At 37.9% G+C, this 16,550-nt stretch overlaps 1 protein-coding gene across 1 annotated transcript in view; it reads right to left on the bottom strand.

Moving 5' to 3' along the window:
• DCHS2 (dachsous cadherin-related 2) overlaps nt 1-16,550 on the bottom strand; it is a 192,027-nt gene that overhangs the window by 71,796 nt on the left and 103,681 nt on the right. The window contains exons 10-12 of the mRNA XM_006867930.1: nt 15,913-16,070; nt 13,423-14,266; nt 10,560-10,799 (exon numbers count right to left, since the gene is read on the bottom strand). Coding sequence (XP_006867992.1) covers nt 10,560-10,799; nt 13,423-14,266; nt 15,913-16,070 — 1,242 coding nt within the window. The remainder of the gene's footprint in view (nt 1-10,559; nt 10,800-13,422; nt 14,267-15,912; nt 16,071-16,550) is intronic.

Genomic DNA, 16,550 nt, shown 5'->3' on the forward strand with positions numbered 1-16,550 from the left:
ACCTATACTTATGGATGTAGTAGCTCAAAATACCAACTGAGAGGGAAGGAGTCTTCACATCCACTATCAATCCTATCTCTCTGTATACAGGGTTGATAGAGATGGGTAACTTAGACACTGGCTATCTAAAATGGGGGGAAGGGCTATAAAGGCAAGAAGTGACTGGCTTACAAGTTTTCAAGATAGAGTTTAATTTCAGAGTGTGTGAGGGAAAGTACCCCCAACATGATAGATTGGCTAAGTGGCAGCATCGATGGACTCAAACATGGCAACAGTAGTTAGGTTGGCCCAGGACTGGTCAGTGTTTCATTGTGCTGTCCATAAGGTCACTATGAGTCAGTAAAGAACCGATGGCACCTGAAAACAACAACAACAAATTGTTATCATGATTAATTGTGACTGTCACAACTGTAAAAGTAGTAGTGTAATGAAAAGGGGGAGTAGTGAATCTTACATTCCAGGAACAGAGGACACTAGGACTATCAAGGGAGACAAGCATGAGCAGGACTGGGGACCCTATACAGAGAAACAATGACAACAGAGATGGAGGCAGAGATAAGGACCTGGAGAGATAGAGCAACTGAGGACTCTAGATTCATGGAAGAGAAAGGCTGTGTGTTGGTGGCCAGGAGGCAGGCTTGAAGAACGAGCCATTTGGTTGTTTAAATGATTATATATTGCTGAGTGTTTTTGTGTACATAAAAAACAAACAAACAAAAAAACCCAAAACAAAACAGAGGGAAAAGAATCAAATACTGTTGAATGATGATGCTGAAACCTTCAAAAAATTTGTTTCTGATATTCTACATAGCTTTTATCCTTAATGCAATAACTCATTCACCTTCTAATCCTTAATATTCTATTAGGGATACATAAGATCTTTGTAATGTAAGTTGCAAACCTACATTTGCCCCAACCTAGACTTTTTACCCTTCACAGGGTAACTTTAAAGTCTTTTACTATGGCTTATTTAGAATTTGGAGTCCTAATGTGGTGATGCAGGATAATGTATTGGACTGAAGGGTCGGTTTGAACCCTAAGGTCGGTGGTTCAAACACACCAGTTGCTCCTTGGAAACCCTATACAGGGTCACTATGAGTTGACATCGACTCGATGGCACTTAACAACAATAACACTAGCCTTTAATTATTTGTTTGGTTGCTTCATTCATTTATTCATGTGTTCATTTGTACAAGTCACATTTACTGAGTGCTAAACAAACCACAAGGTCAGCAGTTTAAACCTACCAGCTGTTCTGCAGGAGAATGATGAGGCTTTCTGCTCCTGTAAAGATTTATAGCCTCAGAAACCCTGTACAGGGTTACTATGAGTCGAAACCAACTCCATGGCATACAACCACCACCACCAGACAAAAAAACACTGGAAATGGAGTCCTGGTGTGGCACTGCAGGATAAGACTTGAACTGCAAAATCAGTAGTTCAAATCCCCCTGCAGCTCCTCAGAAACCCCATACAGGGTTACTATGAGTTGGAGATGACTCGATGGCATTAAACAACAACAGACACTGGCAGATGAGTCCTAGTGTGGTGCTGTAACATAAGCACTTGACCTCAAGGTTGATTTGAACTGCAAGGTCAGTAGTTCAAACTCACCAGTCTTACCTTGGAAAGTCTATACAAGGTCCCTGTCAATCAGAACCAACTCGATAGCACTTAACAACAAAAAATACTGTTGTGGCTGTGTGCCAGGGAGTTGGTTCCAACCCATAGTGACCCTGTGTGAGGATTCCGAGGAACTGCTGGTGGATTTGAGCTGCTGACCTTGAACAACTGAGTCTTTGAACCACTGGTGAACTTGACCCTCCTGCCTTGCAGTTCAAATGGGCCATGCAATCCAACACATTAACCCACAGTGCCACACCAGGACTCCAACAACAACAACAGACACTGGAAAGATTCCATTAAATAACAAATCACTATCTTGGTCCTCAGAGTTCTTCCTTCTGGTGGGATAGAAAATTAAATCAAAGTATTGCAGACAATAATGTTGCTGTAAAGTGCCATCCAGTTGGTTCTGACTCATAGCGACCCCGTAAAGGGTTTCTGAGGAGCAGCTGATGGGTTTCAACTGCCAACCTTGCAGTTAGCAGTTCAGTGCTTATCCTATGGCACCACACCAGGATTCCAAAGCAATTATGTTGTTGTTGTTAGGTGCCATCAAGTCAATTCCGACTCATAGAGACCTTACGCACAGCACAATGAAACACTGCCCACCCAGTCCCGTGAAATATCATTGTTAAGCTTGAGCACATCGTGCCAATCCATCTCATTGGAGGTCTTCCTCTTTTTCACTGACCTTCTACTTTATCTTGCATAGTTAAAATACATGAAATAATAGACAATAATGGAATATATGAAATCAATGAGAAATTTAATCAGGGAAGACAGCACAGGTAGATAACTTATTCATTAATTAGCTAATTCAATAAACATATAAAGAGTAATATTAGGTGCCAAAGTATCATGACAGGTGCTATGATCATCTGCTAAGAAGAACATTTCTCTACCCTTATAGTGCTTATGGAGTCTTGGTGTGGTGCTGTAGGATAAGCGCTGGACTGCTAACCCCAAGATCAACTGTTCAAACCCACCAACCTCTCCTCTAAAACTCGATACAGGGTTGCTATGAGTTGGAATCGACTTGACAGCACTTGACAACAACAACAGTGCTTTACCGCGTAGTGCTGGATACGGATAAGTAAGCAAGTAATTAAAATTCCACATGATGAGATACAACTAGGTAAGCATAAGCTGCTTTGAAGAGAATACTTAGTAAAGAAAGATATTCTGAATAAGTGGAGACCCTAAAGTTAAACGGGAATTAAAAAGTAAAAAGGGAGGAAAGCGAGTTGGAATGAATTAAAAAAAAAACAAATCCAAACACTTTACATGGCTCACAACATCCCCTATGACCTAGACTCTGTTTCTCCTTCTTCATCTCATAGTGTCTCTCCCACTAGATTCTGGCCCTCTGGCTTCTCCTCTGTTTTCTGGATGTACTAAGTTTCTTTGTGTTGGAGCTTTCACAGTTGCTGTTCCCTTTACCCCTTCTTCTTTCATGTGAAGAACTTTTCCTACAGTTCTTGATGTACTAGCTATTAAGTGACCTTGTCTCAAATCTAAATCCACTCCTCTACACTCTGTCCTGTGATGCTGCGGTTGGTGATCTTCAAACCACACCTGTCATTACCAGATAACTCCCTGCTAGGGTCTTCCAAAAAGCATTATTTTGTTGTTGTTAGGTGCTGTTAAGTCAGCTCTGACTCATAGTGACCCTATGCACAACAGAACAAAGCAGTTCCTGGTCCTGAGCCATCCTCACAACTGTTGTTATGTTTGAGCCCACTGTTGATGCTACTGTATCAATACATTTCATTAAGCATCTTTCTCTTTTTCGCTGACCTTTCATTTTATCAAGCATGATGCCCTTCTTCAGGGTCTGTTCCCTCCTGACAACATGCCCAAAGTATGAGAGACAAAAGTCTGGCCATCCTGGCTTCTAAGGGATGTTCTGACTGCACTTCTTCCAAGACAGATCTGTTTTTTCTACTGGCAGTCCTTCTTCCAAGACAGATTTGTTTGTTCTACTGGCAGTCCATGGTACTTTTAATATTCTTCTCCTCTCCAATACCATAATTCAAATGCATCAGGTCCTAAAAGAAACACTTGTTGTTGTTAACTGCCATTGAGTCTATTCTGACTCATAGTGACCCTATATAGGGTTGCCGAGGAATGGCTGGTGACTTCGATCCACTGACCTTGTGGTCAACAGTCCAATGCTTAAGTTACAGTGCCACACCAGGACTCCAAAAGGAACACTGTTGTGCAGTTGTCAAGAGCTGTTAAGTCACTTTTGACTTATAGTGACCCTGTAGAGAGTTTTCAAGGAGTGGCTGGTGGGTTTGAACTACTAAGGCCATATTATCAACTACAGACCATCCTTTTTTGTTTCCAACTTAGATTCCAAATCTCCAGTAATTATTAATATATCTTGATTACATGTTAAGCAGAATCAAAATTGCTAGAATGATGGCATAAAGTCAGGGAAACTTACATGGCCTGAATTCTATTCACTCTCTCAATACATTGCTAGATTGGGACTGAATCTAACTAAAGCTGTGAAAGAAATAGGGAGCATGTCAATGTGAAACTTTTCATAAAATATGTGGGAATAGCTGATCGCTACATCATCTGAGTAGATTACACTGGTAAAATACCACTCCATAAAAAATCGGATTTATTCTTAATAAAATCCTGAATAGTCAACAGGTAGTCTGTTAGAGTAAGAAATGATGATCAGAAAAGACCACATAGTCACATATTTTAAACTTGCTTACACTTTATTCTTTGGTGTATGTGTAAATAATTCTACTTCTAAAGTTTTTGCAGAACGGTGCCTTACAATTTCCCACAAGGAGAAAGCTGACAGCTCTCAAGTCTGGCAGGTGTATTTTAGAGGCTAAGACTCTAAGAAACACCTCTTTACCATATTTCATTAATTCTAAGCCACCTTTTCCCCCCACATTTCTGAAATTAAACACATCTTGGAAATATGGTATCTTAGGTTCAATGCAAAGGAACTCTGGTAGCGTAATGTTTATGAGTTGGGCTGCTAACCTCAAGGTCAGCGGTTCCATGGGAGAAAGATGAGATTTTCTGCTCCTGTAAAGATTTACAGCCTCGGAAACCCTCTATAGGGTTGCTATGGGTCGGACTGACTCAACGGCACTTAACAACAACAAGGTTCAATGCAATACAGTGAAACCACAGCTTTTCTTTTGCCTCTAAGTGCTGGTGGGTGTGGATGCACCTCCAATAGGTGATATTTACAGGACACTAGATGTAGATCATAAGTCCAGTTTGTTGTTGTTTTTGTTAAGTGCCATCCAGTCAGGTCAGACTCACAGCAACCCTATAGAGGGTTTCCAAGGAGCAGCTGGTGAATTTGCACAGGCTTGCTTGAAATTCAAAAGACCTTGAGGTCCAGTGTATTATCCCACAGCATCACACCAAAATACAGTTAGAGGAAACCGTTTTTTTGTGGAATAGAGCATAAGATCTCATTATAAAACTGAACAGTTTTGTATGGTATGTACTGCTAGATTATTTTTTTCTTCTTCACTACCCTCATAGAAAAAGTATTAAGTAAAGTTATTCTCCTTCCTTGGTGGGGCATCCTATCCTCCAGGGAGTTGGGAAGGGGCGCTGCAGTGATAGATTTGCTTGCTAACAATGTAGCTCTTTTGATACCATGAAATACTGTAGCAGTTTTAGTATCTTCATTAAAACATGGTGGTAGCTTTTCCCTTTTAATGAAAGAAGAAATTTCTGTTAGAATTCATGTGAGTCAAATACATAAACATCCAGTGCTCTAATTCCTATGGGTTTTGAATGTCAAACAACACTGTTGGTCTACATTTAAAACAACAATAACAACAACAAAAAACACACTACATTGTATAATACTAGAAAACATATGTTAAACTTTCTAGTATTAAGAAATGCTATAGTATTTTTTAAAGTACATACTATAAAGTACACCATTCATAAATTACTAGTTGATGCCAGTTATGTTAAAATCTTGACTACGTCATTTAATTCTCATGCATAATCCTTTTTCATTGTTTTAACCCAGCCAGCAGAAGGGGGTAAAAAAATGACTGAAGGAAAATACGTTAAAAACACGCGGGTACAGGCAAATTCATACAACCACTTGCTTAATGAATCTGTCCTCATTAAAAACACTGAGATTTTCAGTTAATCAAAATTATCTTCAAAACATGTGACTGAAGAAGAGGCTAATGTATTATTTTCTGAACATCCATAAATGCAAAGCTGGAGAAAACAATTTTTGCATCTAAATTCTTAGGCAGCATTATAATCTCTAAAGTAGCTATCTTTCTATTTAATTATAAGAAGTATAAGTAACAGGTTACTAACCATTCATTTGAAATGGTTTCAACACTAACACTAGGCAACTTGGAAGTAAAAGTAAGAAGAGTGAATTTATGATAATCGACTTTAGTTGATGTATGCAAAAAAAATAAGAAAAACTCTTTCCTCCCTCTTTAAACATTGGAGTAAAGAAAATCATTCCAGCAGAATCCACTACAAGAAAGAAAGCTCATAAAAAAAATTATGCCCAAGGAGAAGCATTCTATATACCTTGTTGTTGTTGCTGTTGTTAAGTGCCACTGAGTCAATTCCGATCCCTAGTGACCCTGTATAGGGTTTCCAAGGAGCAGCTGGTGAGCTTCAACTATCGACCTTGCAGTTCAAATGACTTTGCAGTCTGTTGAATTAGCTCAGAGCGCCACACCAGAACTCCCTTTATATACCTTAGCATCACATCAGTGGTAGGTACAATACATGTTTTTATACTTTGGGAAGTAGTTTCTATATTGCCCTGTCTTGCTCAGTTTACAACAGAAAATATTCTAAGAGAACTTTCCTGAACTGATATTATGATAAAACACAAAGTTCATGTATATTCTATATTGTTTCTATTACTTTAAAAATGATATTGCTGGGAATGTGCTAAGTAGAGGATTCCAGCAACAGTTGGAACAATTGTTAACAAACTCCAGTCATGTGTCTTTGAGCATACTTAGAAAAACTCTTTGATCATACTGCCCCACTCTGGTCAAAGAGAGAAAATTAGGTTACTGCTTGAAAGAGTTCATAGCAACATATACAAATTCATGTTAAATGTATTTCATTAAAAGATGATGCTTCCCCAAAAGACAAAGCATCCAAATGGTATATAATTTCGTTTTAAAACTCAAGTAACGCATCTTTTACCCTAATGATTTAACAGTTTAGGGGGGAAATGCTATTGTGAATGCTACTGTTTCCATGGAAATTTCTATTATTATTCTTGGAAGAATACGACAAAATATTACACTAATATGTAATCCAATTGTATATGTTGCTGTTAAGTGCCATCAAGTAGGTTCTGACTCATAGCAACTCTGTATTGGGTTTCCAAGGAGCAGCTGGTGGATTTGAACTGCCAACCTTGCAGTAAGCAGTCTAGTGCTTAACCTACAGCACTACACCAGGACTCTACTTGCTATATACAACTGTGAATTCAAAATTTGGGCTTATTAAATTATCCATGTCAATACAGATGGGAAAATTCAACATATGTTATTAATACTAAATTGTTGAAGTTGTTATCTGTTGTCCAGATGAATTCAGACTAATCGTCACCTTATGCACAATAGAAGCCAACTTTTGTGATCCATAGGATTTTCAATGGCTGATTTTTACAATTAGTTCACCAGGCTTTTCTTCCTAGTCTGCTGTAGTCTGGAAGCTCGGTTGAAGCACCTTTAGCTTCATAGTAATATATAAGCCTCCCATGATAGACGGGTGACATTTGAATATGAGGTACACGGCTGGAAATCAAACCCAGGTCTCCTGTATGAAAGACAAGAATTCTACCATGCAGCCAGCACTGCCCCCATTTGCAAAAAAAAAAAAAAACTGTACTGAAATAATTGTAATTATTTTGTTTAAAGTAAAACCAGAACATTAAAGCACCTGAAACTTAAATGCCAAAAGAACTATGCTATTGCAGTTACCAGTCCAGTGCTTATCTAATAGTGTCATACCAGGGATCAAAGAGCTACAGACATATTAAAAAGCAAGTCTAAAAATTTATACCCACCATAACTTGTTACTTTAAATTTATCTGTCTGGACCTAGAAGTTGTTATTAACAATCCTAACAATAGTAATAATAGAAATCACCATTTATTGAGCATTTATTGTTCCAGACCTTGAGCTATACTCTTTGCATGTGACAATTCATTTCAAACACATAAAACAACTATAAATTAAGTAATACTGTTATCCCCATTTTACAGATGAGCCAGTAGGCACAGAGAGGTTTAATAATTTCTTTATAGGAATCTTGGTAAGTACTACACCATAAGGTCAGCTTGAACCATACTAGCAGCTCATTTGAAACCCTATGCAAGGTTGCTATGAGTCACCACCGACTTGATAGCACTTAACAACAACAACAAAGTTAGCAACGGTAGCACCAGAATTCTAACTCTCACACTATGCTATTTATACAGGTAATAAAGACTGAGTTATGTTCTTATACTCAGTGTACATAAATAGCGGATTCTGAAAATAATGGGGTACTTGTCTATACTTCTGTTTACCATCAAGATTAGATCAATAACTTGCATACTAATTAAATGGTTCAAATTCACCAGTCGCTCCTTGGAAACCCTATACAGGGTCACTATGGGTCGGAACTGACTCAATGGCACTTAACAACAACAACCGCTCTGAATAATAATGGAGTCCAGTGGCACTGCAGGTTAATGCTCTGGACTTCAAGGTCAGTTCAAACTGCAAAGTCAGTCATTCAAGTTCACCATGTGTTCCTCAGAAACCCATAGAGAGTCACTGTGAGTTGGAACCAACTCAAGAGCACTAAACAGCACAACACAGCATGAATAATAATAAGGTCAATGCAATCAAATGATATGGAAGCACGTGCTATCTTGACTTGTGTATGCATTTTTATGTGATATAAACAAGTATTTTCTTCCATTTGCTTTAGCATATCTACACTGGAGAGTGAGGTACAAGAGCTGGAAAGAAAATTTCAAAGACCAGCTTGAGAAGATAAAGCCAAATATAACAACAAAATATGCAAAAATCTGGAGTCAGAAACCAAAAAGAAAGAACACACTCAGCATTTCTCAAGCTGGGGGAACTGAAGAAAAAATTCAAGTCTCAACTTTCATTATTGAAAGATTCTCTAGGCAAATTATTGAATGATACAGAAAGCATCAAAAGAAGGTGGAAGGAATACAGAGTCACTGTACCAAAAGGAAATGGTTGATGTGCAACAGTTTCAAGAGGTAGCATATGATCAAGAGCCAATGATACTGAAAGAGGAAGTCCACGGAATAAAAACTGAAATCTTTCAAGAAAGTGAGGCAGCACAGGAGACAGTCACTGATCTCTGCCAAGAAATTTGAAAGGCAGCTATCTGGTTGACTGATTGGAAGAGATACGTATTTATGCCCATTCCAAACAGAGGTGACCCAACAAAATGCGGAAATCGTAGGACAATATCTTTGATATCCCACACAAGTAAAGTTTTACTAAAGGTAATACAGAAACGGCTGCAAGCATACATTGGCAGAGAAAATCCAGAGATTCAAACCAGATTCAGAAGAGGTCATGGAATGAAGGATGTCATTGCTGATATCTGATGGATCCTGGCTGAAAGCAGAGAATATCAGAAAGACGTTAACCTGTGCTTTATTGACTATGCAAAGGCTTTCAATTGTGTGGATCATGACAAGCTATGGACAACATTGCAAAGTATGAATATTCTGGAACACTTAATTGTGCTCATGAGGAATCTGTACCTGGACCAAGAGGCAGTGGTTCGAACAGAACATGGGAACACTGAATGAATTAAAATTAAGAAAGGTGTGTGACAGGGTTGTATTCTTTTACTATACTTATTCACCTGTATGCTGAGCAAATAATCCTAGAAGCTGGCTTCTATGAAGAAAAATGTGGTATCAGGATTGGAGGAAGACTCATTAAAAACCTGCGATATGCAGGTAATACAACCTTGCTTGCTGAAAGTGAAGAGGACTTAAAACATTTACTCATGAAGGTCAAAGACCACAGCCTTCGGTATGGATTACATCTCAATGTAAAGAAAACAAAAATCCTCACCACTGGACCAATAACCAACATTCTTATCAATGGAGAAAAGATTGAAGTTGTCAAAGACTTCATTCTTCTTGGATTAACTATCAACACTTATGGAAATAGCAGTCAAGAAATCAAACGACGTATTGCATTAGGCAAATCTGCTGTATAAGACCTTTTTAAATTGTTGAAGAGCAAAGATGTCAGCTTGAGGACCAAGGTGTGCCTGACCCAAGCCATGGTATTTTCAATAACCTCATATGGATGTAAAAGCTGGACAGTGAATAAAGAAGACCATAGAAGAATTGACACATTTGAGTTATGGTGTTGGAGGAGAATATTGAAAGTGTCATGGGGTGCCAAAATAACCAACAGATCTGTGTTGGCAGAAGTGTAGCCAGAGTGATCCTTAGAGGCCAGAATGGACAAACTTCGCCTCTCATACTTCGGGCATATTGTCAGGAGGGACCAGTAGCTAGAGAAGGATATCATGCTTGGTAGGGTGGAGGGTCAGAGAAAAAGAGGAAGACCCCAAATGAGATGGATTGGCCAGGTGGCAGCACCAATGGACTCAAGCATGTCAACAATAGTGAGGTTGGCCCAGGATCAGGCAGTGTTTCATTCTGCTATGCACAGGTTCGATATGAGTTGGTACCGACTCAATGGCACCTAACAACAACAACAACATAAAGAAGTATACAGAGTTTGACATAATTTGCATTTGCTTTCATTTCCCTGGGCCATAGCTAGTTTAAATTATATTAATTGTGATCTTTGAATTTTGTATTTTTGTATTTTTTTTTTAGCATTAACTGCATAATTTCCATATTTTTAAATTACCTGAATCTCTGTCCATAGCTTCCACCCTAGCAACAAACTCTCCGGGATTCTGATTTTCTTTAACTGAAGCATTATACAGGTGTTGCTTAAATACTGGTGGCTCATCATTTACATCAAGTACAGTGATTGTCAAGGTCTGGGATGAAGAAAGTGCAGGTATGCCATCATCCTTTGCCAGAAGGGCCAGAATGTATTGTCTTTTGATTTCATGATCCAAAAAACATGTTGTAGTTAGTAGGCCTGTTTAGAAAGAGAAGAAAAACCACATATACTGAATATTCTTTAGTGAAATCATGCTTACTCTACCTAAGTCTAACTTATATAATTTGATAAGAACTTGGTGGGAGCTTTAACTATCAAACAATAAACCTTATTTAGTCAACTTTAAATTAATATGTTGTCTAGAACAAAAAAAGAGCATTACTAGTAAGAAAAGGCATCTCAAATAGCATTTTAAGGACAAAAGATAAATCAGAAATAATTTATCCCATTATATACCGAGAGTGCTACAACACAATTATATATCTTCTAGTGTCTGCCTTGATCTGAAAAGGTATTTCGGACACTAACAAGGAGCCCTGGGGTGCAGGGGGTTATGCATTGGGCTGCTAGCCATAAAACCAGCAGTTTGAGTCCACTGGTCTCTCTGAGGGAGAAAGATGAGGTTTTCTGTTCCTCTAAAAATGTACAGCCTCAGAAACTCTATATAGGGTCACTTACTATGAGTCAGAACCCCATGGCATAACACCACCACCACTGCCAGGAAACTAACATCATATAAATAAGAATAAAAATATGTATGGTTGCATTCTTTAAATGTATTTGTTTTTTTCTTGAAGAGTCTCTATACTTACTTTCAGTTAAGTGTCTTTTATTAACAATAAAGAGCAAAGACTTAATGATTCAGACAATCATGAATAAAACGGATCTCCAGTCAACTTCCATTTAAACATGTAACTCACATAAGCAAAATGTGATAAAGTCTTGTACACACACAACTTTTACATTATTCTAATTGTCACTTTTTTTGGTTTGCTATTTGTGTCTCTAAAACAAGCTTACCCTATAAGAGTTTGTATTTAAATAACTAAATAAGAATTAAAATTTCGGATTTCAAAATATTGTTAACAATTACTCACCACTTTATCCTTCACAGCCATTGAAAAACCCACATATAAGATATATGTGAGCCTTGGTGAAAGAAAAAATGACCTGTCTCATACAAATGCATTAAGCAATTATTGCTTTACATCTTTGAACAATGTCTCAACTGAAATAGTCAATGCAATTTTTCAAGATTCATGATACCATTATCACTGAGATGCAATCTAATTTTATCCATCATCTTTGACAATCAGAAATAGACTTTCCTTAACCATCTTGGAAAATGTTTTAAGAGTCGCTGAAATAGACCCTTGGAGAGACCTGGTTCTAACAGAAATCCACAACTTGGTCTGGACTACCTCTACATCAGCTAGGTATGCAGGTTGGGTCCACACAGACCTGAGGATAGTTTGATGAAGTTTTCCAACTTAATATAGTCAGACTATGAACATGACTTCTAAGTATAGCACATTGAAACCCATTCCAAATAATGCTTTTACTAGCAGTTAGGTCAAGTGGCATATATCTGAGGGTTTTTGTAAGGCTTATGTGGAGCTGAGTTGAGTTTAAGGGAAAAAAAAAAAGAGACAGAGAAAGAATGTGATAGTAGTGCATTTCATTTTTAATATTCCTTGAAAATCAGGTAAAGGGAAGTTCAATTCCAATTTCATAGCAATGATTCTTTGTATATATAATCTTTCATCAAACTACATCTGATTTTCAGTAGATGCTATCTGGAATCATGGTGATAGCAGGACAAATGATGTGGCAATGAGTGACTAAATGTGTCTGCAAAAAATGGAGTGTTATAGTTGACATGGGATCCCTGATGGCATATTGGGTTACATGTTGAGTTGCTAACTGCAAGGTTAGCAGTTCAAATCCACCAGTCGCTCTATGGGAGAAAGACAAGGCTTTCTGTTCTGGTAAAGATTTAAGGCCTTGGAAACAATATAAAGGTCACTATAAGTCAAAATTAACTTGATGACACACAACCACCACAGGTGATGTGAGAAGCAAATGTTTAAATAGCCCAGTCATTTAAAGATATGTGTCTCCAGCTACTTACAAATGCATGCTTGTGTGAGTTTAAAGGTAAGCATACACATAAAGTCTTTGTATAATGCTTTTGGTTAGTCATGTTCCTAAGAGCTCAGTTAACTGAAACGTCAGTAGTTTGAATTTACCCAGAGGTACCCTGGAAGAAAGGCCTTGTAATCTACTTACGAAAAATCTGCCAATAAAGCCCTATTGAGTACAGCTCTACTCTTGCACACATGAGGTTGCTATGAGTCAGAATTGACTAGACTACAATTCATTTGGTTTTGTTTGCTTATTTGACTTTAATCTCCTACTCTGTGAGGACCCACAATGGGAGCAAAGATGTTGACTGCTGTATTTGCAGACCATAGATATGAGGTAGATACAAAACAAAGTCACCATTAAAAATTCGACTTTTTATCCTCTAGGCTTATGATTTACAAGTAAATCAAGTCCACTTTTTTAAAAGTACATGCTTCTTGGTGGCACTGTAGGATGAGCACTGGCCGGTGGATCAAACCCACCAGCTGCTCCATGAAAGAAAGATGAGGCTGTCTGTTCCCATAAAGATTTACATTCTCAGAAACCCTATACAGGCTCAATGGCAGTGGGTTTGCTTTTTGGTTTATCATTTTAACAAAGGTGGGGGGTGGTGGAATGAAAGGATAAATATACACAAGTGACCAGAGACTTTAAGGTGACAAATTCTGCACAGTACCTGATGTCTCATCTAGGTTAAAGGTCATATTTTCATTTCCTGAGAGGATGCTGTATATGACTCTTCCATTCCTTCCTTCATCTGGATCCTGAGCAGTTATGTGGTGTACCACGTAGCCCACTGGGACATCCTCTTTGACTTGAGCAGTGGGGAAGGACATGAACGTAGGGCTGTGATCATTCACGTCTAAAATCACTACCTTCGCCATCAGTGACTTCAGTCGTCGGTCTGTCACATTTACAGCCTGATCAGATGCAGTTATTTTCAGGATGATGGTGGGAACACTCTCTCTATCAAGGAGGGATGCAGTGACCAATGTTCCAAATGAGGGGTGGATGAGAAATGGGTTCATTCCAGGGTGATGGGATTCAATAAAGTATTGTATTCTACTATTCAGAAAACTGCCATCGCCATCTTTGGCATTGAAGACATACACCAGAGTACCTATAGGAACATTCTCTTCTATACTTATCACAATGAACTCATCCTGGAAAGATGGGGAGTGGTCATTCTGATCATCCACATCAATACTAAGAAAGACTGTGCTGTTCTGGGGAGGATTTTTGCTATGGTCTTTAGTAACCACCCTGAAAAGATAATGAGATGTCATTTCATAATCAAGTCCCTTAGAAAGGAACAAGTCTCCAGTTGAGCTGTCAATTTCAAAATGGCCATCCTTGTCATCTGCAATGATACTAAAATGTAGCTTTCCACTATGATATTGTTGAAGGTGGTCAGGTGACTTTATTAAGCTCATTATTTTTGCAGGCTTTAAGTTTTCTGGTATAACTAGATGTCTGATATTTTGGGAAATGACAGCTCTCCCTTTGGGTTGTGGTATTACCTAAAAAAAATTTAAAAGTCGCTGTTAATTTGGGATGTTTTTAAAACAGTTGTATCAATACATGTTACGACATTATTTTGAAAGCGAATTCATTCCATTTTTATAATATACATACGTTAATTGGTAAGCAAATGTCTTTCATATGACATAATCCCAGTATGTCTCTGGAGATGAAAAAGTACATAATAGCTAGGAAATAAGAAACTACGGAATTGTACAATTCCCCATTTGTTGTAAAATGTGAAATGATTGTTTGGTGAGGTCATGGTGATTCTTCAGTGGGAATATGGCATAGCTAGTAGTCCAAATTACTCTTAATACTAGAAACCAATATATACATTGACCAATATATGCAGTGAGGATATATACAATGACAAAATCTGTGAATATTGTAAGTACTATGCATCTTTGTTTGTTAGAAACAAGAGACCATATAGAATTTTCTGCTAACTCATGAATTTTTAATAATAAATGCTATAATTTGGAAACAGAAATTTTAGGAATATATATCATGCACTGTAAGTATTGGACTGGTAACCACACTGTTAGCAGTTCAAACCCACCAGCCACTCTCAGAAAGCTGACTCAGTGGCACACAACTAAAACAACACATTGATTATTATACATGCCTAAAACCAAAAACATAGGACTCCTAGTATAGCACTGTAGCATCAGCACTGGATTGGGAACCACAAGGTCAGCCATTCAAACCTACCAGCTGCTCCTCAGAAACCCTATACAGGGTCACTATGAGTCAGAACCAACTTGATGGCACTTAACAACAACAATAGCAAAAACATATAACTAATTGTTATGTGCATAAACAGAAAATTTTAGCTGTGCAGAGTCATCTGATTTTTGGCTGGTTGGTGTGATTTTTTTTCTACTATAGAGACTTCCTACAACTCATCTGTTATTATGACTAAAGAAAAGTATTAAAATATGGATCTTAGGTGACTTTTGTTAGTATTAAAAATACAAAAACAATGCAATTTATTGTATAGCCATTTGTTTGCACACAAGTTTCCCCTGAAAATTTACCAGGTCCTTGAATTTAGGAACAAGTATAAGAAAAGACAGACTCCTGGTGTGGTGCTGTGGGTTATGTGCTGGACTGCAAAATCAGTTTGAACCAAAAGGTTGGCGGTTCAGGCTCAACAGCTGCTTCTTAGAAACCCTATACAGGGTCGCTATGGGTTGGAACTGACTCTACAGCACTTAACAACAACAACAAAAGAAAAGACACATTTTGTTCATCATTATAGACAAAGCAACATCAATGCCCATATAGTTATGAAGGTAAATATCTCGTGCACAACTGTACCATGTGATTTTTTAAATTATTTGGATGAGTCCTGCTATGGCACTGCAGGATAATATGCTGGGTCACAAGGTCAGTTTGAGCCACAAGGTCGGTGGTTCAAACCCACCAGCTGCTGCTCAGAAACCCTATCCAGGGTCTCTATGAGTCAGAACTGACTCAACAGCATTTGACAACAACATTTCCTCTAAAAACAATCAAAAAGTACACTTTTGTGTGCAGTGTTCTCATAAAAGAGTATTCATGTATTTAGTGCACTTGTAAAAAAACACCTAATAAAACCTAGCAAATACCAATTTTCATTCTATGGTGAGCAGAACATTACCTGGATATTAATAACTGCCTGTCCTTGAAGGGGAGGCATACCCTGGTCACTGGCAATCACAGTAACCCTGTAGGAAGGTCTATAATCATACGACAGGATTCTAGTTGTTCTGATTTCACCACTGTTGCCATCAATCTTAAAGTGATCAGAACCATCTCCTACATGCACGCATACACACACATCAAAAAAGAAAACAAAGACAGTAATGTTAATTGACAATGAAGAAAACAAAGAATCAATTAATCCAACTATATGTGCAATCATTTGGAAGATGTACTTGCCTTAATATCTATGGGATATGAACATAAAGATATTAATGAAATATAGACAAGAAATAGATGTTTTTAAATGTTTTATTTTGAACATTTTAAAACATTTGGAGAATGATATAGTGAACCCCCATGTGCCCATCATCCGGCTTCAATAATTTTTAATTCCTGGCCAATTTTATTTCATCTATACCTATCATTGGGCAAATCTGCTGCACAGGAACTTTTTAAAGTGTTGAAGAGCAGAGATGTCAGCTTGAGGACTAAGGTGCGCCTGATCCAAGCCATGGTATTTTCAATAACCTCATATGGATGTGAAAGCGGGACAGTGAATAAGGAAGACCATAGAAGAATCGATGCCTTTGAGTT

The sequence above is a fragment of the Chrysochloris asiatica genome, unplaced genomic scaffold, assembly GCF_000296735.1.
Source record: "Chrysochloris asiatica unplaced genomic scaffold, ChrAsi1.0 scaffold00112, whole genome shotgun sequence".
NCBI lineage: Eukaryota > Metazoa > Chordata > Mammalia > Afrosoricida > Chrysochloridae > Chrysochloris > Chrysochloris asiatica.